The 27178-nt window shown below is 38.7% G+C and overlaps 1 protein-coding gene across 3 annotated transcripts in view; it reads left to right on the top strand.

Annotated features, from left to right (window-relative positions):
- Positions 1–27178, top strand: part of LOC134534667 (uncharacterized) — a 783923-nt gene that overhangs the window by 702345 nt on the left and 54400 nt on the right. For all 3 annotated transcript variants that reach the window (XM_063373127.1, XM_063373129.1, XM_063373128.1), the window contains exon 6: positions 11208–11439. In XM_063373127.1, coding sequence (XP_063229197.1) covers positions 11208–11439 — 232 coding nt within the window. The remainder of the gene's footprint in view (positions 1–11207; positions 11440–27178) is intronic.

The raw sequence follows: 27178 nt of genomic DNA, 5'->3' as shown, positions 1-27178 counted from the left end.
TTAGAATGTTTTTTTATGAAGATACCTGATGAACTTTTTTTTTATTGTTGGGAAGAATAGTAGCAAGATTAATCAGATGTTTTACTCAGAAGAAGAAGAAGATAAAGCAGTTTTATGACTCGACAAGCCAGAGATTGGTGTTTCCCCTCTGCGCTTCTATTGACTACGTTGTTTACTCTCATGGGATAGCTGGTTCGGCACCATGGAGAGAGATTGGTGGGCATTGTGGTTGCCCCCAGAAGAAAAGAAGAGTAGAAGAGGTTATGGGTGGGTCATGTGAACTGACCTTCAACCCAGTTACTTCGTGGGGACTATTTGCTGTATAGAGAAGATCAAGACTCAAGAGTTAGGGAAAATCATTGGAGGTCATGTTTCCCTTCCTTAAGTTTTTCCTATCAAATTATTTGCCTGATTAGATTATGCTAAGGGTGGGATACTTTATGTTAGCAGTTGAATTAATTAATTTTATTTTTTTGTGTGTTTGCATCCTTGCCCATCGATTGCAGTTTAGTAGTTAGTTTTGTATTTGTCAGGCGTGATGGTAATGCCTGTTGATGATGTTTCAGAATTGTAATCTGTTCGTGATGAGGATGGCACAACTCCGAAGCAGATGTGGGGAGAAGTTGTGAGCTGCCCTGGAAGCCAGTCCAGTAGCTGTTGGAGTTGAGTGGTGTTTGCTGATGGCCAGCCCAGGGAGCTACTCTTCTCGACAACACTGACTTCGAGGAGTTGCACCAACCTTCACGAGATAAGAGTTTAATTAATTGAAACACTGTAAGGACACTTAATTTTTTTTGAAGAACGAAAGAAGTATGGTAATAAACGGAAACCGAAAAAAAAAAATAATAATAATTATCAAGAATTTGCACATTGTTTAACGAATACTGAGAAACTAAGAACAGTAATTTAATTTGTAAAGAGAGCTTCACTAACAGAACAATTTTTTTAGAATTGAGAACTCGAGCCTCTGAAGGTTCCTGTGAGAACAAACCAGATAAAAGTTTTACATTTAATTTTATGAATACTTGTTGTTTTAAAATAAATCTTATGCAGAATCTAGATGTATGTTCAGACAGCAAGGAACTAAGAAAATTATTATTTTTGTGAAATGAGGAATTTATAGTTATGGTTTAATGGAAAAAGACAATTTGTAATTTTGAGGTAGCTCGATGGGGCTCGAGCTCTGTGAGGGGAGGGTTATGTCGCGGGTTGAAATTTTGCAGGGTTGTTGAAATCAAATTTAGGGACTTTACTGACGGGACTCTGGGCTGGCTGCTCTGTTCACTCGTCAGCGCAAGTGGCGTGACCATGTAATTGGGGCATGGGGCCGGCGCGGCGCGCTGCGGGCTTGCAGAATTTTGTTTGTTTGTTTGGCCGCGCGCTGGCGCAGCCACGGGCCGCAGTTACTGGGGCGCGCTGTCGTAACAAGCCGCGCGGTGTGGCCTGCACATTGGGGTAGAGGGGGGGTAGTCTTCCCAGGTGTTCTAGTTAGTTGTTTAGTAAATTTGACTTCAATAACGAGCTTTTGTTATGGTAGGCGCGGCAGGGCGCGCGAATTTAAGCGCAAGTGAGTGGTGACTCGGGGCTCACTCAGGCACAGGCTCACTCAGGCGGAGGCTATGCGTCTCACCTGTGGTCACGAGTTGTTAGTTCGTTCGTGATGTAGGAATTCAGGCTCACTCAGGCGGAGGCTATGCGTCTCACCTGTGGTCACGAGTTGTTAGTTCGTTCGTGATGTAGGAATTCAGGCTTTCGGGCGGAAGCTATGGTCGACGCCAGAGGCCACGAGTCGTTTAATTTAAGTTAGGTCATAATGTAGTCGTCAAGCTTTCGGGCGGAGGCTATGGCCCTCGTCAGGGGTCACGCGTCATAGTTTTTAAAATGTAATGTTCGTTCGGGATTTCAAGGGCAGGAGAGGCCCCTACGTTATTTTTTTAAAGTAATCGATCAAGAAAGGCTTTTCGGAAAATGTGAGTATGGACTTATCTTTGTTTTAATTTTAAGTATTAATTATGATTTGAGGTATTCGGAAGGACTAGGGAAGTGTTTAGTGAAGTTCTCTCATTCTCTCTCTTGTAAGGTCGTTCAATCGTTAAGGAAGTAAAGAGATTATTGTTTTAAATTGTAATCCCGCTATTTAAATGTTCTTTAAAATGATGTTGAGTATTTGACTTTAAGAATAAAATAATTTTAATTAAGTATTATGTTATTTTGCAAAATCTCCTTAGTTCAGCTCTCACCAGACATCCTGTACGGGATGACGAACCTATGATCCTAGGTACAGTAAAGTATTTTATGAAGTTAAGACTAGTTGATGCCAAGCGAGTTGTTTCTATGTAAAGAGCTACGATTCTCTCCCCCCTCTGAAAGTGGATCGTGACAGAAATGGTGGTGGCACCGGCTAGGTGCACGTGACAATATATTAAATAAATAAAAACAACTGTTACGTCTATAGACTTCCTTATTTTATTAATCATTGTTCTTTCTTTTTTATAGATTAAATTTTTCTTAATAACATCTGTTTCTCATTGATAAGTGATCTTATTTAAATTCCTCACAATTACAATTATTATATTATATTCTTTGAACTTATCTCCTATCGGGCCGGCCCTGAATGTTTAACAAAAATAACAATACTTAAGCACATTAATGAAATCAATATTGGTACTTCAAGGGTTGTACATATAGTCCTTGCAAAACATAATATAAATTTCTTCTCCTCGACTTGCTTTTACTGTCCGCTGTCTTAACTGGGTTACACTATTTTTTTTGTTGAGTTCGTGAATAGAATAACAGAATAATGCGGGTATCACCCGGGGCTGTAGGTAGACGGTGAGCGAGGTTGTTGGCCTAAAGGTGGTGGGGTCTGCTCAAGAACCTGGTCCAGAGGTTCTGGCAGAGGATTTTGGCTGCCCCAAACTTGGAACCCTGTCTGAAACAGAAGTCCAAATTCCAAAGAATTAGACCTGTTTCCAGACAGTATGCTTAAATGGCGCAAAAGGCCAATAGAAGGAAATTTAAAGGGGGGGATGACGTCAAGACTTACCAAAACAGGGTGTTGGTCCTGGCGCTCAGGAGAGGGCGTCTCGTCTCCGAAAACTCGAACCACGATTCGCGGTAGCCACGGAAGTCATCATGATTAATTTTAAAAAAATATAAAAATATACTAAATTTCTCTAGGTACTTTCAACTAAACTACTGACTGGTTAATAATTTTAGCTAGGGACTCCATCCCTCTAGTCTGAGCAGACTACATAATATACGGTGCGATGTCGATGATTCGCCGAAGATCGCAATTACAAACGGTACCAGTCAGTCAGGAGGCGCGCACCGAAGTCAGTCCAGAGCGGGATATCACCAGGATATCATAATCGCGGGGTCTCTAGAGAATGGGTGGGGGGGGGGGGGGTGTAGGCTCTGAGCCGAAAATGACCGAGTCCACCCGAAGGTGTCCGGCATAAAAAAAATTATATCTTACTGGAGTGACTGCGCGACTGAGGCGCTATCTTTTGGTGGCGAGAGGAAGTACTAATAAATCGACTTGTGACCGACGAGAGTGTCAAGCTAGGGGGTAATGGAGTAACCAGTGGTGCCACCTAGCGGCCTGAGACATAAAGAGGGGAAAGGTTGTCGTTACCTCCGCGCGAGCGCGGTAGTGTCGGCGCCGCCGACGCCCACGAGTGGCGTTTGTTACCACAGCCGTCGCTAGCTGTCGCTAATGGCCAGAATCGTAACTGCGGCTGTGAAGCCTGAGATGGCCTTGACTCCGGTTAACGTCCCCGTGCGGTCGTCGCTCCTAGCCACACTTCTGAGAAGAAAGTGGTGGGTGAGCAGTAGGGGGATGGCTTCAAAAAACGCATGGTCTGTGGGACACAAGGCCCACGGGATCCTCCTGTCGTGTCTTGCTGCTAGTGAACCTTATACCGATTCGTGACAGAGTTAGCAGGGCTCAGCACTGCTTCACAAGCTGCTATAGGCAAAAGAAGACCCGCGAAGAAATAACGTTACCGGCTCCGACGTGCCTGGAGGCGGGAGAAATATTAGCCAGAATGCTAGCCTAGCATGAGGCTGGGAAAGAAAATCAGCTCGCCTCTGAGAACAGAGGCTGAGGGCCTGGCCGTAAAGAAAATAAGATGAGAGAAAAAAAAATAATATTTCCAAAAATATTTAAGATTACAAAATTTTTAAATAAAACGTGCCTAAATCCCTAATACACGGCACATCGCCTTTACGTATTAAGTTTGCGTCAATTCAACCAAAATATTGTACCGGATTATGCTACATAGTTGGAAAATGTAATTCTACTCATAGAGATTTTGCTTTAAGTACCTTAGTAATACGTTTTTTTTGTATTTTTATGTAATAAGTCTAATAAAAGCACTTGCTTCTATGCCATATTTTAGCACTGCTCTGTATTCTAACCCAGAATCATTTGATCTTAAAACGTATGCGACACGTTTATGGGCGTCAATTGTTGTCAAACGACAATACAAATTCAGTCAGTATGCACACTAACGACCTTGCTTTCAGCGTTCGATGTGAAAACACCGTGTAATGTATCATTTGTATTTCTTTTTCTTTCCTTCCCCCCAATATATTTTTCCAATAATGTGGACAGTCTCGTTCGCATCATGCTTCTTTTAGGTCACTGTCCTCTAAGCCGCCTCCCCCACCCCCTATTCACATGGGATACCGTGCACCAACACCCACAAATAAAAACAATATCTCTCCTGACAATCTCGTGCGACGCACGCGCACACGAAACAGCACACATACACATACAAACACACAGAAAAGATAAGCATTCGACCCATTTCTTAACTGATGGGCAAATATATCGCAGCCGTGAGCTAGGAAAAAATATTATAGGTGTGTTTGTGTGTGTGTCGTTAGCTCGTGGGTAATACTGCGTAAACATGCACACAACAGGCGCAAAGCCGGGAGGCAAATAAACCAGCTGTTGCTTTTCACGCGCCCGTATGATAAATGAATCCGCACAATCCAGGATGTATGATCATAATTTAAAAATTGCTGGCTCTGATCCAACAGGCCTTTAATATTCATTTATGCCTTAAATCATGGCATTAATAAAATTTAAGTACACGAAGTCTTAGCGCTGAAGTTCAGTAAATCTAACTGTGCATATTAAATTCCATTCTTATTTGAAAATGTTGCTTAAAGACTCTTTATGTAGCCTACGTGTTTAAAAGATAAATGTAAAATTTTCTTTTATTCATTTTGTAAAAACAAAAACAGTTTTGTCGTATATGAATTATACACGATACCTTTCATTGGCTAAGGCATGCGATTCTTGATATAAGCTAAGTCAATATACGAAACGATTCTGCGATTTTTACTAAATATTTGCTAATAACCCGCAGCTTGGCTTACGCAATCAAAGGGTTTTGGTAATATTTCACTACTTTAAGAAAATATGTATTTAAATACAAAAGACTTTACATAAACACAAAAGAAATTGTAGATAAATATATTATTAAATTCTTAAGATAACGGTTTATAACTGATAATTTCTAAAGCGGTGATTAGTAATCCTGTTTATCTTTTTTTATTTTAAGTACCTAATTTTACAACTCCTATTTCAGTGTATTCGATTACCTTCATTAAATCACACTTACATAAATTATGTTTCATCCGGTAGCCAGGTTTAAAACACGTGCCTATTTCATTTTAATCTAAATAATGCCATCGTTTAACCATTACACTTTACTTTGTTTCCGTTTTACCTGTGCTCAGAATAATTTAAAATTTACACCTTATTACAAATAACTTCATTATTTTAAAATTTTATTTGGATTTTTTAATCATATCACACCCATTGGTTAATTAGAAGTTTTAGTTTGTTTTAATTAAACAAAATAAGCAAATTTTTATATTGCTTCTTTTCCACAGGGATGACTTTGTGTGATTCAGAACAATAAATTTAGTAAAAATGGTGATATGCGTTTAGAAAATAATACTAAACTCATCTCATCTTTACTAAAAGTGTGAAATTAAAAATATTAAAAATAAGCTGGCATTTAAATTAAATTTAAATTTACTCTTATCAAATGTACTGTGAATTAATTTATAGGATTTAATATTTCTCATATATATTTATAAATTTTACAAATTTATATCTTAAATTTAAGTTGGAGTTTGAAGGTTTTACAGACTTGGTAGATTTTGTATACTTATACATCAAACCAAATACCTTTTCTTCCCTTTCATAAGCTTAAAATTATTTTTTTTTTATTTTTAAAAATCCAACCGCCTTTTCAACCCTTTTGCGGTCGATTATTGAAAATGTTTCGTTCAAAAATGCCATTATTCATATAATGTATGTATTTATTTCTCAAAGTCTTACCTAAAACTTAATTAGCTATGAAATATTATTTGTAATTATAAATTCTTACTTTACTTAACTCCAAAAACTACTTTAGGGTCAATTTACGAAAAATGCTTAAAGAATCCAGCGTAACTAAGTATTGTATTTATGTTAATTTTCTTACATATCGCATGATCTTCTTTGTCGGTATGATATTTCACCGTAAAACCGCAATGACATCTTTTTCATTCCCTTTGTAGTGAAATCTCGAGAAAATATTAAAATAATGCTAGGTTACACTATATACATTTTTGTGTGTATGTGTGTGTGTGGTGTATGCGTGTGTGTGGTGTGTGGTGTGTGTACTGTGTGTCCATTGATTTGTCTGTATGTACTGCGTGTCAAGTGTGTGAATTGTGTGTTCATTGTGTGCGTGTGTTTTGTGGGCATGTTTGTGTTGTGTGCGTGTGTGTTGTGTGTGTTGTGTGCGTTGTATGCGTTTGTGTTGTGTGTGTTGTGTGCGTGTGTGTTGTGCATGCGTGTGTGTGTTTATTTGCGTTTGTTGTGAATGAACGTATGTGTTGTTCATGTGCACGTGTGCTTTGCATGTGGGTGTTGTGCATGTATGGTTTGTACATGTATGTTGTGAGCATGTTATTTTGCGAACACATTGTGTTGTATGCATGCTGTTAAAATGTTGTGCTGTGTGCATGTTTTGCTATAAGAATGCTGTTGTGTGTTTTTTTTGTGTGCGTGTTGTGTAATTGTTTGTGTGTATAGGTGTGTGTGTAATTTTGCTTATTATTTTACCTTAACCAAATTTGCTTTGGATTCATAATTTCAAATTATGGAACAAAGTTTAACAGTTTCACCCCATAAAAGGGTGAATTTCGGAAAAAATAAATCAATTGGTGTATTAATATAAATCAAATTAACTCTTAGTTTATAAATTTATATTTAGTTGATTAAGAAGTATGGCATTATTTCCTTAAAAACAAACTAGTAATCCCGCAAAATGATAAAATAAAATTGCATTTATTATTTATATTATTTTAACTAAATGTTTCATCTTACTATTTTAATTTCGGAGATACCATAAAAAAATTAAAACTTACCCATTTTTCGCACACACTAAAATAAATTTCGACGAATTAAGAAAATTTCAATACATTACTGTAAAAAATTGTTGAATTTTCTTATTTTCATAATCCTAGTTCCATTAAATTCATCAATATGCATGTTTTCTTTTTAAAACCATACTTACCTCTTTAACACCCATTTACGGATTTAATTTTTCTAAATGGTTACATTAACGCTGATAGTTTTTATGTTTATTTTTGATACCCAGTATTATTCCTAATGATCGATGAACTTTCGAAATAAAATGTATATGTCAAAAAACACTTTGATCCGTTTTCCACTATATTATGTGTCGGAAATTAGGCATTTCGACAGCTTTTTTTTAATTTTTACTATAATATTAATTTTATTTTGGAAATTTTATTTTTTTAATTTATCTGGTTGCTAAAGGGGAGATTTACTCTTTGTTAGGCAAGTGTACGCCACGTAGTTAAACTTTGTGCCAGTGGTCTGAAGCACCTTTCTCAGGTACCTATCTGATATTTTGCTAGTCTAATGTGGAGGTGGGCAGCCCGGTTGAAATTTCTCTCGCCTGCAGTCACGTCCCGGGTTTGTAATATTAATTCCCTGCATGACCAAAATGGCATAGAGCAGCTTCTGGGCTGCAAGCTGCTTCTTCTTAGAGGCCTGCTGAGAATAGCGAGTCTCGTCACGAACGGGTCTCCAGTGGACCTCCGTTCCCAGCTTAGTGGTGTTTTCCTGTCCACCCTCCCATCTCTCCCCCCCACCATAGTTCTGAGAAATTATGCTAGGAGCAGTGACCTGACGTGAACCTAGGCAAGATGATGGCTTACTTCAAGGACATTCTCCCTGGTCCTACAGAGACCTCCACGACATCTAGCGGCAGAAAAAGCGACTTCGTGCCTGGTCGCCAGCGTGCAGAGCACGCGCCAGTGACACCTGGCGGCGGTTCAGTTCACCGCCTCCGTTAGTTCCCCTTTAGGCCGCCAGAGCGCACCACCTGCTACGCCATATGGCACTATGCTTTCTAGTCGAGAAGAGTCTAGCGGCAGCAATGCTACCTTCCTGCAACTGGCAACTGGCAACTGGCTCGTTCCGGGGCCGGCGGCACGATCATATATGCCATCTGAAACTTCAATTGTCAAATGTGTCCGCGTGGCTGAGCGCTCAGCGGTGCTATTATTTAGTCGTAAGGTTGACGGTTCGAATCCCGGCAGGTGCGAAGTTTTTTTGTACTTGTAAATATAAATACGAGCACGTATAATTTTAAAAGTAAAAAATATATTTGAATAATAAATGCAAATAAAAGTAAATTTATTAATTAAATTGTAATTTTCAGGTAAGGACATGATAACTAATGGTCAATTAGGTTAGGTTAGCTACATTATAAATACTTTAAAATTTTTGTGAACGGTTGATTTGGTTAGGATAGTTACATTAAAGATACTTGGAAATCATGTAAACAGTTTCGTAGCGCTGGATAGCTACATATTAAAAAGTTATTTGCTAAGAAACCATAAAATGATTTTACAGTATTTTTAATGTAGCTATACTTACCTAATATAACCAACCATTCACTAAACAGTCTTATGTGGCATTTTTATACTGGAGAGAAAAAACGCGCGCGTAAAAATAAAAAAAAACATCCAGGGGGTAGGCGCTCCCGATCCGCCAACTTCGGAGAGGATCGGCATTTGCAGACAGTTGCAGGAAGGTAGCATTGCTGTCGCTAGACTCTTGTTTCTAGTTGCGTCCTGTTAAAGTCGATTCTTTGTAGCTTCCTGTTACCGCCGGTAGAGAGTGCGCATATCGTGTGTGTTGTTGTCACGACCACCTCGGACTCCTTCGGAAATTTTCGATCCTGAGCCGAACCTTCCCACTCTTTTTCCCTAGGGCCGACCGCCCGATTTAATTAGAAGCTTTGTCCACCATCGCCCACTAAGTACTCTGACCTCGACTACTGACCACATCATCTCAGCGTCCTCTGCGCTAAGAGGCTTTTCGCGGGAACGGCGAATTCGTGCGCATAAGTGATGTAGTCAGTTGCTTCAAGGGATGTGATCCCATTTGTACAGTAGCCAGTCAGTAGTAGTAATTAGTACAAATCATGTTTATATTTAAAATTGAAGTATTTTTTTATTTTACTAAAATTTTGGTTTCTTCCGTGTCATCCGCGGTATCTCGGTGCGCGACATCCTGATGTCGGCGCGAGACACCTCGGGAGCCCTGATTCCACACTCTGTTTGGTGAGTAATCCAGCCGTTTTTCTTCTCCCCAAATTCCTGTTTGTTGGCCTTTCGCGCCGACTGTGTATGACTGTCTGGAAGCAGGTCAAATTCGTTTTGAATTTTACTTGTGTTTCAGACAGGGTCAAAATGCTGGGGAGACAAATAACTCCCAGCTCGTGGTCCTGGACCTCGAACTCCGAGTCACGTTAGAAGAGATCTTTCCCGACCCGACGTCTTACCGTGAAGACCCGGGTGATAATGTAAAATAAACACCTCCCCCCTTTCTATCTACGAACTACATTAAAAGAATCAGTAGCCTACCAGCGAGCAGGGATTTAAGAACTTAATCCTCCAGAACATGTAGAATCAAGGAAACTTATTATCTATTTAATCATTGGACGAATCAAATTTTGGTGTGATACTTCTAACTTTTAAATTTGTGTTTGTGTAATCGTTCGTTGTTAAAGTTGAATATGTGTTGTTTTAAATAAGTTCGGGGCGCCCCCATATTTTTGTTACATGCTAAGATCTTGATTGTGATATCAGAATAATGCAAAAACAAAACTTCTTCATAATACACCAGGGAAACCTATAGACCAAACTACTTATGTAGTGTATTTATTTATCACATATCTTCTTCTATTTAACGATCCACGAACTCCCAAGTTACTAGTTTGCAGGGAGTGTAAATTTTGTCTTGTTCACCACCTGCTAAATAACCTTAATTTTCTTAATATTTTGCCCAGCAGTTTCCAAGGTATTTTATTATCAAGTTAAAATGACATAACTTTAGGGCTCGAGGGGCGTCTCAATTTGGAAGCGTGCTGGGCCCATAACCCAGAGGTTCGTGGATCGAAACCACGCTCTAATAATATAGACCCCAAAACATTTTTTTCGGTTGTTTATACATTAAGTATTGCTTTTAAGTGATAAAAAATTAAATACATAAATATTGATTTAATACTCAATGATTTTTTCCAATTGAATTAATTTATTGGTAGGCAAACATCCGATAACCGCGTGTGCTACTATTCAGTAATTGGGAAATTGTTAACAGTATAGCCCACAATAATAATGTAGGAAATTTATTTAGTTACACCGAATGCAGGCTTCAGGCTGTGTATGTTGATCGTTTAACATCCTGAATTTTCGACATCACGGATACCAGCTGAGATGTTCTTTATCTTTGATAATGGACCTAACTGCCATCTTCGATCAACGATAATTCTAGTGACCAACCATTTTGAACTCCGAAATTTTTAATTCCGACATCCTGAAAAATTCCTCTACCCTGGATTCCAGAAAATTCTAAAAGCAGACTATTTTAATTACACACATTTAGAATTCAGCAGTATTGCATCTCAGAAAATTAAAGAAAACAAATTTTTGAATTCTGTTATTTTTAAAAAAGACATTTTAAACAACATTTTCAAAAATGATATTAGAAAACCCTCCATTTTGAAATCCATCCCTTTGCAATGAATCATTGAAGCCACCACCCACATATGTATGTATACGGCATGGTACGAAGTGTGACCAGGTGGCACGTGTAGGTGCGGGACCGGGACGAGCTGGTCCAGTATCCGGAGCTGGTACACCACTACGGCCTGGTCACCTCGGCGCTGGGGCTGCGCTTCAAGGTGGAGGACCACCAGTTCCAGGGCGGCAGCATCCGGGTGCGCTGCGTGGCGAGCGTGTTCCCCGGCTTCTGGGTGCGCGACAAGGAGCGCGTGGTTGAGCGCGTGGACCAGCTCAAGGACCACGTGCGGGAGGCACTGTTGCTCGGTGAGGCTCGCTGGCTTACGCCGGTATTCCAAGACACACACACCTGTTCCCTAGCTGTATTACTAGTGCACGATAGGAGACAGCCAGTTCTTTATTGTCCTATCCGTTTCCCTATTTGTTGCACAAATTCTGCGCATGCTCAGAGCTTACTTTTGTGCCCCTTGTGAAGTTAAAGAAACTGTATCCATGGTTACGAAAATTCTGGAAGCTGCATCAAGTGGGTAAAACAGTAACTACTGTATACTCAGAGGACACAAGGGAGCAACAAAAATTTTTAGTTAGTTCTCACAAAAGGAACTAGGAAGGAGGATCGTATTTGAAGTAAAAAACAAATATGTTTGCTTAAAGTTTGCCCTTTTTATTGTTAACTAGCTGACCCGGCAGACTTCGTACTGCAATAAAGTCCTGTCAAAATGATTTGTAATGTGACATTTTTTTGTTCCTACATATATTATAGTCGGGAAAAAAAATTCCCCTCAACAGAACCGTCACCCTGGTGATAGAGCGTTGTGAATAAGAAATATAATTAAATAAAACATATATAGGCATTTAAAAATAAGTAACCTCTTTATTGTTAATCATGTGAAACATAATAAGTTTTATTTTCATTGTAGTGCTTTGTGATATACGATGTTGTTTGTTTGATTATCTGGCGCATAGACAAACAAATATGATGGTTTTCCAACACGGGAACAGGCAACATACAATTGACCATGTGAGAAACATGGGTTTTCCAGATTAATACCACAAACACTTAATGATTGCCCCTGGGACTTGTTTATGGTCATAGCAAAAGCAAGCCGAACTGGAAACTGTAGTCGTTTAAAGCAAACGGCACATCATTCGAAATCATTGGGATACGAGGTATGAGAACGTCCTCTCCTTTATATTTTCCTTTCAGTATAGTTGCTTCTATCACGTTGTTTAGTAATTTATTTATTGCTAACCGTGTGCCGTTGCAAAGACGCGGTTGGTTGATATTTCGCAACATTATAACAACCGATCCAACATTGAATTGAAGATTGTGAGGTGGCAATGCTGGCAAATCCAGCGAGTTTAAAAATTCTGGTGGATATTTCACTACATCATCTTGGTTAGTAACGGAATCAACTGATTTATGTATCCTCGATTCGCCTGTAATTTGTTCTTGTATTTTTAAATTTAATTCATTTACATCTATGTTTTTTACAGCCAATATATCTCGTTCGCTCAACCAATCATGGTTTCTGTAATTTTGAGAAACATCTGGAAACACCTTCTGAATAAGATCATCTTTTGATCGAGTTAACTGACAAAAACTTGGAGGAATGTTAATGCAGCCAGTCAACATGTCGATAGGAAATTTGCCATTACCAATGTCAATGAGTTGTTTAGAGAATATGTTTCCAGATTGGTCATTTTGCAACTCGACACGCATATTCTTGCTTAAATGAAGTACTTTGACATGTTTCCACAAATTGGAGGACTTTAGACATGCATTGAGTTCATCAGCTGGTGTTGATCGTGGAATCACGGTCAATGTTTGACGAAAATCTCCTGCTAATAAAATCATAGCACCACCAAATTGATTATGATTGCTCCGTATATCTTTTAATGTTCTGTCTAAAGCCTCTAAAGATTTTTTATGTGCAATCGTGCATTCATCCCAAAAAAAATAATTTACATTGCTGCAAGACCTTTGCCATTGCAGAGTTCTTAGAAATGTTGCAGGTAGGAGTTTCATTGCTTTGCATATTTAATGGCAATTTTAATGCTGAATGGGCTGTTCGACCACCTTCAAGCAAAGTTGCTGCAATTTCCGACGAAGCGAGTGCAAGTGCAATTTTATTTTGTGAGCGAATCGTTGCTAATATTAATGAAATCAAAAAAGTTTTTCCTGTACCAGCAGGTGCATCTAAGAAGTAAATCCCTCCAGTTTCATCATTTATTACTTTCACAAGATTATCAAATACATACTTCTGTTGTTCATTCAACAGTGGAAGGTTCGTTTGAATTAATTCTTTTAAAGTGTTGAGATCATACATTTTTTCTCGATTCAACTCTTGGTTAAAAGCATCATGCATTGGACGATTGGGCGCGGCCAGGCCTAATTGAATTAATAGTTTGTTTGACATCATCATGCACATGTCCTCAATTGAAATCAATGCTTCGTTTTAAATTTCTTCACTGATTTGTATATTTGGATTTCCCATTCTATTTCGTATTTGATTCCAATGAGCATCATTTTCTAGCAATTGCAAATGTTGACAGGCTTCCCTGTAAGATCCACATAATTCACCATCAACAGTTCGTAAATGTTGGAATGATGTTGGGCCACATACATTAACTAATAGTAGTCGTAAATGAAACATTCGTCATTGCTTGGATGTACTGAATAAATTCGACCAATGGCAACGGTGGAATACACATCTAGGTATCCTTGAACTTGTTTCCCTTGTTTCCGTCTTATAAATCTTCTTGAGGAATGATTCCAAGTATAATATTTTGACATTTCAGAATATAGCAATGTTTGTGCAAAATAATCGTTTTGGCATGTCTCAAAAAAACTGGTTAATGTAGTAGTTGGTGGCTGAGCAGCTCTTTGTACTGCGTTCTGTGCTGTAAAATACACTCTTTGTCCATTTTCTAAATGCACAGCTAAGTGAACAACAGAAGGGTGTCTCTCATGAATAGGAAAAGAAAATATTCGCCATACTGCTTCATTACTACTAACATAGCGGCCCATTTGGTATTGTGTAACTTCATCATTGGAATTCTCTCCACCAATTCCAATCACAGCCATATCACTTCCTTTGGTTACATATTTGCAAATGTATTTAATAGATTTCACTGAATGGCAAGATTCAACGTTGATGTGTGCTTTGAAGGTATTTTAAAATGGGTGAATATGGGACAATCCAAAGATTATCTATTTCAATATCTTGTTGATTTAATTTGACAATTGTTGATCTTCCATTGTCTTCTGTCGATCGTCGACGATACAGTGGATAACCGTCATTACCAGTAATTGTTTCTGATAATAATGTCCGTGGATATCGTTTTGAACATTTTCCATCCATCATACATGGTAAATTTTGATTAATAGTTCCATAGGGACCATGTATCATATTTTTGATAACTACCTCATGCAATCCAGGATCTACTTGTACATAAGGGATTTCTGCTGATATCACTGCATCAACTTCATTTGGCCTTATCTTTTCAACCAACCAAATCAAAATGTGTGCATGTGGCAATCCTCGTTTCTGCCACTCCACAGAATACATCCAGCAGCGTGTCTCACCAAACACATGATGTTTTACGATGAAATCCATTAAAGATTTCAATTTTTGTTTAAAGACTCTTGCTGTAATATCATGACGATCAATAGGTGATTTCCCAGGGAATAACTCCTGCTTGATTTCTATCCATTGTGGATTGCATGTAAATGTGATGAACAAATCTGCTGTACCATAGTGACGAACATACGACATGGCATCTTGAGCATATTCATGCATATGTTGAGGGCTTCCGATATATGTTGCTGGAAGAATAGTCATCTGACCAAAATTCTGTGCATTCCCATCAGTATTAATCGCATCTCGAAGGTGAATATACTCTTCAGATCGGAGTTTGGTCTGATTCAACCTAATGAATGTTAATCTCTCCGTTTCAATTTTAACATACATGTCAACAATATATTTGTGATATAATCGACGACATTTCAATATGTGATTGTCTTCGTTTTCCCGAATCATTAGGCGGTATGAATAATAGTTCATTGAACTGACTTTTTTGTTCGTTTCGGAACCTGTAAATATATTTTGTTTAATTAACATTGTTGAAATATAAAATTAAAATACATAATGAAGTTACTAAAATATTATCGACATAGCTAAACTAATATTTTAATTACCTGTAATGGGATTTATCATTTTTATTGAGAAATCATAGCCATCTTCACCTTGCCAAAATATAATGGGATATTGCAGTGCATAATATGAGCGGTGTGTTTCTTTTATACGTTGTAATTGATCATTCCGACGATGTAAAACAATATCACGGGATTCCAAGTTTTCTCCAACTACAACGATAGCAACTTCATCAATAGTTGGTGCATTAAAACGTCTTGCATGTTGACCCACAGGTGTTTTATCAGCTCTGATTACAATGTTGTGATTATCTGATGGCATCAGATCCAGGGCAGTTTTAAACAATATAATTAATTGATTGTGTTCATGAAATAAAGTTTGTAATTGTTCTACAATAGACCTCTTTACTAAATTGTTATGTGCACAACGCATATTAATTTCTTGTGCTGAATTGCCCATGAAATAAATTTGCAGGAATTTGTAGTTGCTATCTGACACTGGTAACAGTAAATGTGATATATTTGGCCTTCTATCTGTAAATTAATAAAAATATTATTTTTGCTCCAAACACTATAAAATAAAATAAATAATCAATGTGGGGTATAAATTTATGGATTAACAGTGATAAAACTTAAATATTTTTTTTTCTTAAAAATTATATCTGTCTCCTAATTAGTTGTAACTAATATCTATCATCAAATAATTATATTCTGTTTCAAAATAATAAATGTGCTGCTAAAAATGAATCAACAAATAATATGATGACTAAGTGATAATTATGATTAATGACACATCTTTATCTAGGTGACAGAACATATTGTTCGCTAAAATAATTTTGATTAATTGATATAATAGATACCTTGAAAGTTGGCATTAAATTTTCCCGAACTACATTTGTTGAACCAAATGAAGTCATTTGAAAGCAATTGTTATATTGTTGAATATTTGTCAAAAAGTGTATGGAATCTGTTCCTATTCCTGAAACCAATGAGTACAATGGCTCTGGTGGTGGTTCCAATGGTATCAATTTCACTTTACCATTTGCGCAACACAATCCATTAGCTTCGTTTTTATATTTCTATGCCTTACAATGTGAGCAAACCGAGTCCATGGAGCCAATACCAACACATTAGTAGTTACTGTAGCCAATTGACACATCGTACCTGAAAGCAGCTCGATTCAAACTTGCGCGATTATTAGTTGAATGTCGCGCTGCGCTTCATGCGTTTGTGATATCCGAATTTATTCACGTTCATTTTGGCCGTTATGGTCTTGTGCAGCATGATTAGATCGGTAATTATCTTGGTTTGTAGCATTTCGGGTTCTTCTACCTAAATTGCTTCGTCTAATAGGAGGCATATCTATATTATAGATTATTTTGTCACATGCAATAATTATCGATCATAGGTAAATAAACACTGCACAATATACTCTATAGGTTAAGAATTTGTTTTGTGTATCAGTTGACAAAAGCAAACTCATTAGGGTAGGTAACCTAAAATCCAAGAAAAAAAAAACACTGACATTGACAGTTTGTTGTTGTTTCAATTTTTTTTTAAATTTGATATGACTTGGAGTCAAATACTTCAAGCCGTATTTAAAATAGGGAAATTTAATAATAAAAACTTAAACTTATGAAACCCTTTTGGTAACGCTGGTTTTGTTGGACTGATGTAATGACTTGAAAACTGATGCATTTTAAAGTAAAACAAATGAAATAATATCACGAAGCCGACCAAATTGAACTATTCGATTTCGGTTTATTTATTTATTTTTTATCTGTGCTCCAACGCACACTGTTTTGATAGATATGATCGAACTTTTTACAGAGGTAATAAAGTGGAAATTGACTCTTTGACGTTAGGAACATACCTACATTGTTTAAACAACAGTGAGTGCTTGTAATTCAATATGAACTTTATACAATAGCAATAAAGCTCGTTTTAGTTAGAAAACGTTTGAATGGCAAAAAGAAAAGGGCTGGTTTTAAAGTTTTTCCGGCAATTATTTGAATTTTTCTCGCGGTAAAAACTATCTTTGAACTTCAACAACATTTAAAAAAAAATTGGCCAAATTGGTCCACGCGTTCTTGTGTTATGCGCTTACCAACACATTTTGCGATTCATTTTTATATTATAGATTAAAATTTGCATTATCTTATTTTGACCTTCTTTGAATTTACAAAATTACAATTATTGGAATTAATAATTAATTATTTTTAAGGGGGCCCGGGCTATTTGAAGTCATTAATTACACTTTTATGATACATTTTATAAATGAGACTATGAAAATAAACATAATATTTTTAACATAAATTGTTCTGATTGGTGCTGGAGAACATATTCAACATGTTCCATAGCGGACTGTTCACTGGCGAAGCATGATAAGGAGTTTCTGGGCTTCAATCTCCGAAGGATCGGCGTAAATTTGGCAGACTAAGTCTTGAAAGGAAACTTCACCCGAGTCTTGAAACGCTTCCTGAACCAAGTCTTGAACCCCACTGGAACCAAAAGGGAATCCAGTGGTCAAGAATAGTAAATTAATTTAGGTATGGCAAAAGGATAACGGGGAGGCAACAATAGTCAAACATGACGTTGACCTTTTCACTTACCGATCTGTGGTTGGATTGAAGTGAAGTGAAGTGAAGTCAATCCCCGAGGGGAGGCGGCGCGGGTAGTCGCGTTGAACCGTCGCGAGACATTATACAAAATTGCTACTTGGCTAAACTAATGGCAAATATCCAACCAGAAGAATATATAAAGATAATAAACGTTAGGGAACACTCCAGAAATGGAGAGATCACATCTATTAACTAGGTTGCGGCGGCTGAATACGTAAAAGGCGCGGGCGATGCGAGTCCGGCGCGAGATGCTATCGTGGTGACCGCCGAAGGAGGAATCTCTCGCTCTTTCAGGTGACATGAAGTTAAGTTCGAGCGAGAGGCCCGGAGTATTAGGGAGTGGGAGAAATGGCCTCTGATTGGTTAGAATAAGCCCGGCAGAGTACATGCTCCGCCCTCCAGAAAAAAAGATATGAATAGGGCTAACTGCCTAACTTAAAGGGGCCTCAGAGGTGTAAAGCAGAGCGCTCTGTTGGGGACAACAGGAACTGACTCTGGGTTGGTACACAAAATTCCCGCGGGGGGGGGGGGGGAGGGCAACTAGTGAAAGCTTGTACCATATGGAGCCCAATGGTGTGAGCTCTGTCGGGGAGGAAAGGAACTTAGATTAAGTTGGGTCGTGGCCGCCAGAGCACTCGCTCCGACACCTAAAATAAGGTAATTTAGTTCGCCGTGCCGCACGTGCTGTCCGTTCGCCGGCCTGGGTTCTGTTATAGAGACCGGGAGGTAGTTTATCCAGATGGAAGGATCTGGAATGGATAGAGGGGAAAAAGGAAGGGGGGGATAATTCTGCGTAGTGGGAACGGCTGGCTACAGGACTCCCGAGGAGTGTCAGGACCGACCGTTACCTGTGCTGGCGAACCTGACCAAAGTTGCTTCCACCAACTGTAGCTTGAGCTACGGGTGTGCCTAGGAGGGCTGACGGAAGCTATGGTAGTGAGTGGCACGACGTGCGCGGGGCACTGAAGGGGCGCGCAATTTCACTCGCGTACGTGCAGAGGAGCGGGGAGAAATGAGGCGATGCTTAATCAGGACTTGAGTGGTGTAGGAGCCCGTGGATGAAACGGCCGGAGACAAAATTAAGTAGGAGAGTACAATACTGGGATAAAATTTTGAAAGGCTGTAACAGGCTACCGAAAAAAATACTTAAAATATTTATTTAAATAATCCTAAGTTTGAAGATGAGCCAGGAAAATATGAAAATTTATGGCTTACTTTTGTCATTGATTTCGTCCTGATGGCGGACCCGCGTCTGGCGCCATTAAATCGTATATATTCACGTTTGTGGTCATCGGTGGTCTGTATGAAGCGTGTTGGGTGCCAATAAAACGTTCTGGTGTATGGACAGCCCAACAAGACAGTGCTTATTCGCCATCTTACCAGAACATCTTAGAATACCGTTCTTGATGGTGGTTCACAATGGAAGGGCACTTGACCTTAGAAACGGTTTTACCCCGTTTTCCTGACAAAATAGTCAATTTAGTCAGTGCTAGTTGACGTCATGAGCTCTTTAAAGCCCTCTCCCCCTTGGAACAGCCACTGCCACAGACTCTTAGCCAGAATTTTATTTTTAGAAAGTTGTTTAGTATTAATAATAAAGGGAATAAAATTGATATAAATTACGGGTCTAGGTTGGCCAACTTTCGCGTAATTTAATGAATGATTCAAGACTATTAAACGAGGTCCTGAGGGTCAACGAAATGTAATGAGACTAGTAAATCTAGCTTTCGCGGGGTGGATAGGTGTGAGGAAGGGTAAGAACTGGAGTTCCACGAGAAAACACACGGCCTTGCAGAAACGTCCACCACGTTTCGCACCGGCGAAACCATAAAGGTTCCACCGTTTTCTTTTGTTGCAAAACCCTAATATTACCAAACTCAGAAGTAGCCATTTAAATCACTTACAATATTTAAATTAGGTGTAATCTAAACAAAAAAAAAATTAATTTCTCAGTTGTTAATTATGCCTTTAAAATGCTGAAAAGCATTATAATGCAAGACAAACTTACTTCTTCCTGATTTCTAGCGAATCCTTCCTTCTCTTGCGATTGACAGAGAGCATCCCGCATCCCACACAAAAAGAATAATATTTACCACTATGCAACATGTGGAAACATCTTTTGTTCTGTATAGCCTATCTAGCTTAGGAGCATTAGGATGGGAGGCCAGAACCTGGCATGGTCTGGGGTTTACGTGAATGGAGCAGATTAGGTATGCAAGGTAAATGGTATCAGGTACACAGACATTTTATTCAAACATCAAATCATAACATTAGGTTACTGATGAGGTTAAGTGAATACAATTTAGGCAAGGCTAAATACAAAAATCAAAAACAATGATTTTAGACAAAACAGGCTTCGAAGGTAAGCAGGCTACACCGTAAGCGATCCCATCATACATCGCGCAGTTGACGCGAAGCAAAAGCAGTGCCAAGTATGCAGTTAAATTCAGACATTTTACGTTTTACAAACTGCTGCAAGGTGCAGTTACAATTAAACAATTAAGAAAGAAGTTACATTATTTACGTTTTACAAAACTACTGCGAAGTGCAGTTACAATTAAAGAAAGACGTTACACTATTTACGTTTTACAAAACTACTACAAAGTGCAGTTACAATTGAAGAAAGACGTTACATTATTTACGTTTTTCAAAACTACTGTAAAGTGCAGTTACAATTACAGAGGGAATTTACATTAATAAGAAATAATCAAACACGTGCGACGACGTCTCAGGGGGAGACAGTTACCAATAAAAACGAAGTTGACATTGAAGTTACGTTAATGCATAAATCCAAACTAAACAATTTTCAAGGTGGTGGCCGAAAAGGAATTTAGACAAACCAATTCAAGAATAAATAACTCTACATTAAGGTAAGGGCCACCGCCTCACACATAACTCAAACCAACTTACATTTGGCCCTGAGGTCGCACACCCACGTAGTTCAAACTGAACCTAACGGACTACATGCCAGTAGATTACAACAGATCAGCTACTGCTGACAACTGAGCCTGACTAAAACCAGAAACAAGAAAGAGGCTCCTGACATGGTTGCAGCTAAATTTATAACATCACGCCGCAGCGCGCGCATGCGCCAATAAGGAGAGAGGGGGGGGGGGTGGAACGAGTAGACATAGAACAACAGTAGTATACGAATGTAGGTCCTGCGGCAGGATGCAGGATGTGGTGCTTGGTGCCGAGCCACATCTCTGACGTCACGTCCATCTGTGACGTCACGGCGGCCATCTTGGACTCAAAAATTCCCGTTTTCGAGGGAAAAATTCCCGATCCGAGGGAAAATTTCCCGTTGTAGTCCTCATAAATCCCAGCGGCTAGAAATGTCCTGATAGAGGCTTAAGCAACCTTAACTCAAGCCTCAGTTAAGCCTCTATCAGGATGTGACCTTGACCTTGACCTTGACCCCGACGGCCATCTTGGATCCGCCATTTTGAATGTCGTCATTTTGTTTTCTCGAACATTCCAACGTTGTGTTTTCCGTCATATTGGATGATGACGTCACCGTTGCAATTATCGTTATGGACGCCATCTTGAAATTTAGACGCCATCTTGGAAATCCGCAATTTTTATGTTAGAAAATCAGGAAAAATTTTAAAAATCATTAAAAAAATTATTTGATCGAATTAAATAAAAATCTTAAAAACCACTGTTGCAGTTATCGTTACGGTCGCCATCTTGGATTATATAATTTTTACATATTTCGTTACACCCGCCATCTTGGTTGAGTAACATGTCATTCTTACACTTTATGTTACGACCACCATATTCAATCCTATTAATGTTGCAATTATCGTTATGGTTTCCATCATAAAATTTAGACGCCATCTTGAAAAACCGCAATTTTAATGCTAGAGATTCGGGAAAAAATTTAAAAATCATTAAAAAAATAACTAATCGAATTAAATAATAATAAAACCTTAAAACCACCGTTGCACAATTTCGTGATGACCACCATCTTGAAATCACCCGCTGGAGGTCACCATCTTGTTTTCGTCCGCTAGAGTGTGCTGATACCATGTTGGTATAATTATCTGGTCACCATACATTTGTCCTTAACTGTTTACATTAAACTTTGACCTTGACCTAGAACTTTGACCTTGACCTTGAACTTTGACCTTGACCTTGAACTTTGACCTTGACCTTGAACTTTGATCTTGACCTTGAAAATTGATCTTGGCCTTGAAATTTGCTCTTGACCTTGAAATTTGACCTTGACCTTGAAATTTGACCTTCACCTTGTCGACCCTCATGGATCCGAAATTTAATGTTCAGTACATGCTACCAGGAGCTATCACCTGCTGGAGTACGTCATATTGTGTGCGTGTACTTGTATAATAGAGTACATTTCCATCTGGATAATTTTATTCTAACCCGCTACAGTGCAGTAATCATTTATTATGGAGGTGCCCCACACCATTTTGAAATTCGGCCGCCATCTGGAAATCATGTAATAATGTACCTAGAAAAGCGGGAAAAAATCCAAAATTCATTAAATAAATTTGTAATCCATATACTGATTGATTGGATCGACTAAGGTCCTTGGTTCGATCACTGACTGAAACAAAACAACTTTAATTAAACAAATACTAAAAAATTGTTAGGTCTGAGATAATAAAAACACCACAAGTTCTTTTAAATAATTTTTATTAGATAAATTTAATACACTACAAGTACAAAAAAAAAACACTGAAAATTACCAAAGCCTTTTGGATTTCACGATTCAAACAGTTTTCTTATTGTACGGACTAAGCCTTTTACATGACTTTAAATGTCTATCCGATCCGTTCATCACCACAGCCAGAGACGGACTGAAGTTCATAGCACTTATATAGTCTCATTAGCCGGTACAACACATAAGTCAAATCAATAACCATGTTCATTATACGTCTCGGAGCATTTTTTATAATGTCAATGTAAGCTATCGAGACGTGAAATTAGTTTTTTGCACTTATTGCACTGAAATTGAATTCTTTGAACATTATTAGAACAACCGCTTCTTTCATGTCTGCGAGCATTTAAGGTAATAGTAAATGATGCACCACAGTATTTGCACTGATGCGAAGTACGCTTTTCATTAATTGAAGTATTCAATGCTGATGAAACTTCAGCGGATAGTGCAACAGAACATATCGAAGTCTCCTCCAGTGTTGACAGAGGCGTTGCCAACGGGATCTGCTCCAACATCGTCGGCGCCGACGTCATGGTTCCCGTAGTCGATGGTACATCCTCCATCAAGTACGACGTTAAAGTCGGTAAATATGCCATCGAAGTCTCAAGAACAGCCAATTACAAGTCTTATGCACCAGAAGAAACAGACTAGGTGATCCGTACACCGTCGACGGCAGTAACAAACTGAGCGTCCTGCTGTCTAGGACTCGTTTATATACATTAACCGGTTTCAATAATACGCTAGTCAAAACAAGAACATTTACTAAAATACTAGAGTCAAAACAAAATTAAAAAAATAGAAGCACCAGCAAAAAAAAAAAGGAAGCACATTTGGAAGCACCGACAACGAAAAGGCAGCACATTTGGAAGCACCGAAAACGAAAAGGCAGCACATTTGGAAGCACCGACATCGAAAAGGCAGCACCGTCAACGAAAATACAGCACATTTGGAAGCACCGACTACGAAAAGGCAGCACATTTGGAAGCACCGACAACGAAAAGGCAGCACATTTGGAAGCACCGACAACGAAAAGGCAGCACATTTGGAAGCACCGACAACGAAAAGGCAGCACCGTCAACGAAATCACAGCACATTTGGAAGCACCGACTACGAAAAGGCAGCACATTTGGAAGCACCGACAACGAAAAGGCAACACATTTGGAAGCACCGACAACAAAAAGGCAGCACATTTGGAAGCACCGACAACGCAAATGCAGCACATTTGGAAGCACCGACAACGCAAAGGCAGCACATTTGGAATCACCGACAACGAAAAGGCAGCACATTTGGAAGCACCGAAAACGATAAGGCAGCACATTTGGAAGCACCGACAACGAAAAGGCAGCACATTTGGAAGCACCGACAACGAAAAGGCAGCACATTTGGAAGCACCGAAAACGAAAAGGCAGCACATTTGGAAGCACCGACAACGAAAAGACAGCACATTTGGCAGCACCGACTACGAAAAGGCAGCACATTTAGAAGCACCGACAACGAAAAGGCAGCACCGACAACGAAAAGACAGCACATTTGGAAGCACCGACTACGAAAAGGCAGCACATTTGGAAGCACCGACAACGAAAAGGCAGCACATTTGGAAGCACCGACTACGAAAAGGCAGCACATTTGGAAGCACCAACAACGCAAAGGCAGCACATTTGGAAGCACCGACAACGAAAAGGCAGCACATTTGGAAGCACCGATTACGAAAAGGCAGCACATTTGGAAGCACCGACAACGCAAAGGTAGCACTTTTGGAAGCACCGACAACGAAAAGGCAGCACATTTGGAAGAACCGAAAACGATAAGGTAGCACATTTGGAAGCACCGACAACGAAAAGGCAGCACATTTGGAAGCACCGACAACGAAAAGGCAGCACATTTGGAAGAACCGAAAACGAAAAGACAGCACATTTGGCAGCACCGACAACGAAAAGGCAGCACATTTGGAAGCACCGACTACGAAAAGGCAGCACATTTGAAAGCACCGACAACGGAAAGGCAGCACATTTTAAAGCACCATAATCGAAATGCAGCACATTTGGATGCTCCATCAACAAAAAAAGAAGGCAAAAAGGAAGCACAAGTTACGAGATCTAAGTCTTAGTTAGAAATCAGAATACAAGAAATAAAAACATTAAACTCTTAAAATTAAAATTATTTATTTTATTGTTTTACATTATACAAATGCAAGTAAAACAAGCCATTATTGTATGTAGCCGGCATTCCTCAGTTCCTTGTGTATGAAGGATATTTCTTTGATGCACGAATAGTTTCCTGCACAAAGCGAATCATGTAGAAGTCCTAGCCGGTCAACCAATATGTTTGGTTCTTTCCATGATGTGTAATCATTCTCTTCTACCATCATCTTCATTGCACATTTATAATAAATTTTATGATCTCTGGTGTCTTCCATTTTACCACCAACCTCAGGGTAACTTTCATGTTTGAGACGGTGATCATCACAAGCTTGATCAGATTTATTTAATATTTCACGTCGTTTCCACCGTTTCGGTCTCAGGACACCGCCACATTCTTCGATCTTGGCAGCTTTAGGTGCATCATCATAGTCTATGTCTTTGTCAACAGCCTCAGAGTCACTGTGACAATCACCGTAGAAGGAATCGTCTTCACCCAATCTACCGTAATAATTCGATGTTGATGATGTTGAAGTGTCTTCATCGTCTTCATGCTTCCTTTTTAGGAGTCCATCATTTTTACAAAGTAGGAAAGATCTACTTGATTTCGGCTGGAATATATTCTCACTTTTCACGTTAAGGATTCTTCCATTGTCTACATTCTTCCGTAAATCATCAACCTCCTTCAATTTAAGTTCTTTGACGAGATCGGAAGAGCCAAGAAAATTATTGTCGTAATGCAGATCACTCTTCCTTAGGCTAGTAGATTCATCGTTGTCCTCTAGCTTGTACGCAGGCTTGGCGCTACAAGTTCTGCCATGTCTTTTTAGGCTCTCTCTCCGCGTAAACGACTTGCTACATCGAACACAACTTATTAAATTGCGCAGTGGATTTTTAACACAGTCATTCTTCTCGTGTTGTCTTTTATTCTTTCTCAAGATAAACTTTTTACTGCAAAACTTACACCTATGTTCTTTCGATACAGCGTCAGATCCCAAATCGAAATTCATATTACTTACTGAGACTAATGCAGATACCAATTGAGTGTTTTAAATTAGATCTAATACTTAAATAGAAATTTTTTCATATTTCATCAGCGATAATTAATATATCTCATGCAAAAGTGCTTTATGCATGTAGTTCTGCTTTTCAACAACATATGTCGCCACATGTTGCTTGCAGGTAAATATTATTTAGTTCTTTTATGCGGGATGTGGGATGCTCACTAACGATCGCAAAAGAAGGATGGCTTCGCTAGACTCCAAGGAAAAGGAAGTTCGTCTTGCATGTTGGTGCTCCACAGATGTCTCATGGCGTAATATTAATTTGACTGAGTAATGATATTTGTTAATTCCACCTGATAAAAATATTGCAAGTTTTGATTTAGTAGCAGAAATTATCGAATTAAATGTAACTCCAAATAAAATGACATGTCTCATTAGACAAAAAAAAATTCATGCAGAGAGCGGTTTCTCAGAATAGTCAGAAACACTTGAAGAAACCACAGGAATGATTGTAAGAACACGGGAAAAACCATCAAAATATTGACAAGAATAATCAGGAGCACACAGAGAAAACCATCATAATATTGACCAGATTAATCAGAAGTACTCGGAGAAAACCACCACATGTTTTCTTTGATATCATAAAATTACAGAAAAAAATATTTAAAAATTAAAAAAAAATTAATAAAAATTAAAAAAATTAAAATAAATGCATAAACAGTTTCTGCTAGCTTGTAAACTTATCATTGTTGAGCAAAGATAGAGTTCTTGTACAAGACAGAAATTTATGCATTTATTTTAATATTTTTAAATTTTTATTAATTTAATGTCGGAATGTTCGAGAAAACAAAATGACGACATTCAAAATGGCGGATCCAAGATGGCCGTCGGGGTCAAGGTCAAGGTCACATCCTGATAGAGGCTTAACTGAGGCTTGAGTTAAGGATGCTTAAGCCTCTATCAGGACATTTCTAGCCGCTGGAATTTATGACTAAAACGGGAAATTTTCCCTCGGATCGGGAATTTTTTCCTCGAAAACAGGAATTTTTTTCTTAAAACGGGAAATTTTGAGTCATTTTGAGTCAATTTTGAGGAATTTTGAGGAATTTTTGAGTCCAAGATGGCCGCCGTGACGTCACAGATGGACGTGACGTCAGAGATGTGGCTCGGCACCAAGCACCACATCCTGCATCCTGCCGCAGGACATACATTCGTATACTACTAACAACCATTAGGAGGAGGTTAAAGAAGGGGGGAAGGAGGAGGGGAGCGGAGTGCCGGAGGCCGATGCAGCGCGCGCAGTTCAAACCGCTACAGTTCAAAGGCAGAACTATGTGCGACAGGTTTTTTTGCATGGGTTGTTGAATGGAGCAATTGATAAATTGGAAAAATGATATCATTGAAATTCCTAGTGAAATTAGAGCTTTATAACTCTTATAGCA

This window comes from Bacillus rossius, chromosome 8 (genome assembly GCF_032445375.1).
Source record: "Bacillus rossius redtenbacheri isolate Brsri chromosome 8, Brsri_v3, whole genome shotgun sequence".
Lineage (NCBI taxonomy): Eukaryota > Metazoa > Arthropoda > Insecta > Phasmatodea > Bacillidae > Bacillus > Bacillus rossius.
This window is presented reverse-complemented; position numbering and strand designations above follow the sequence as displayed.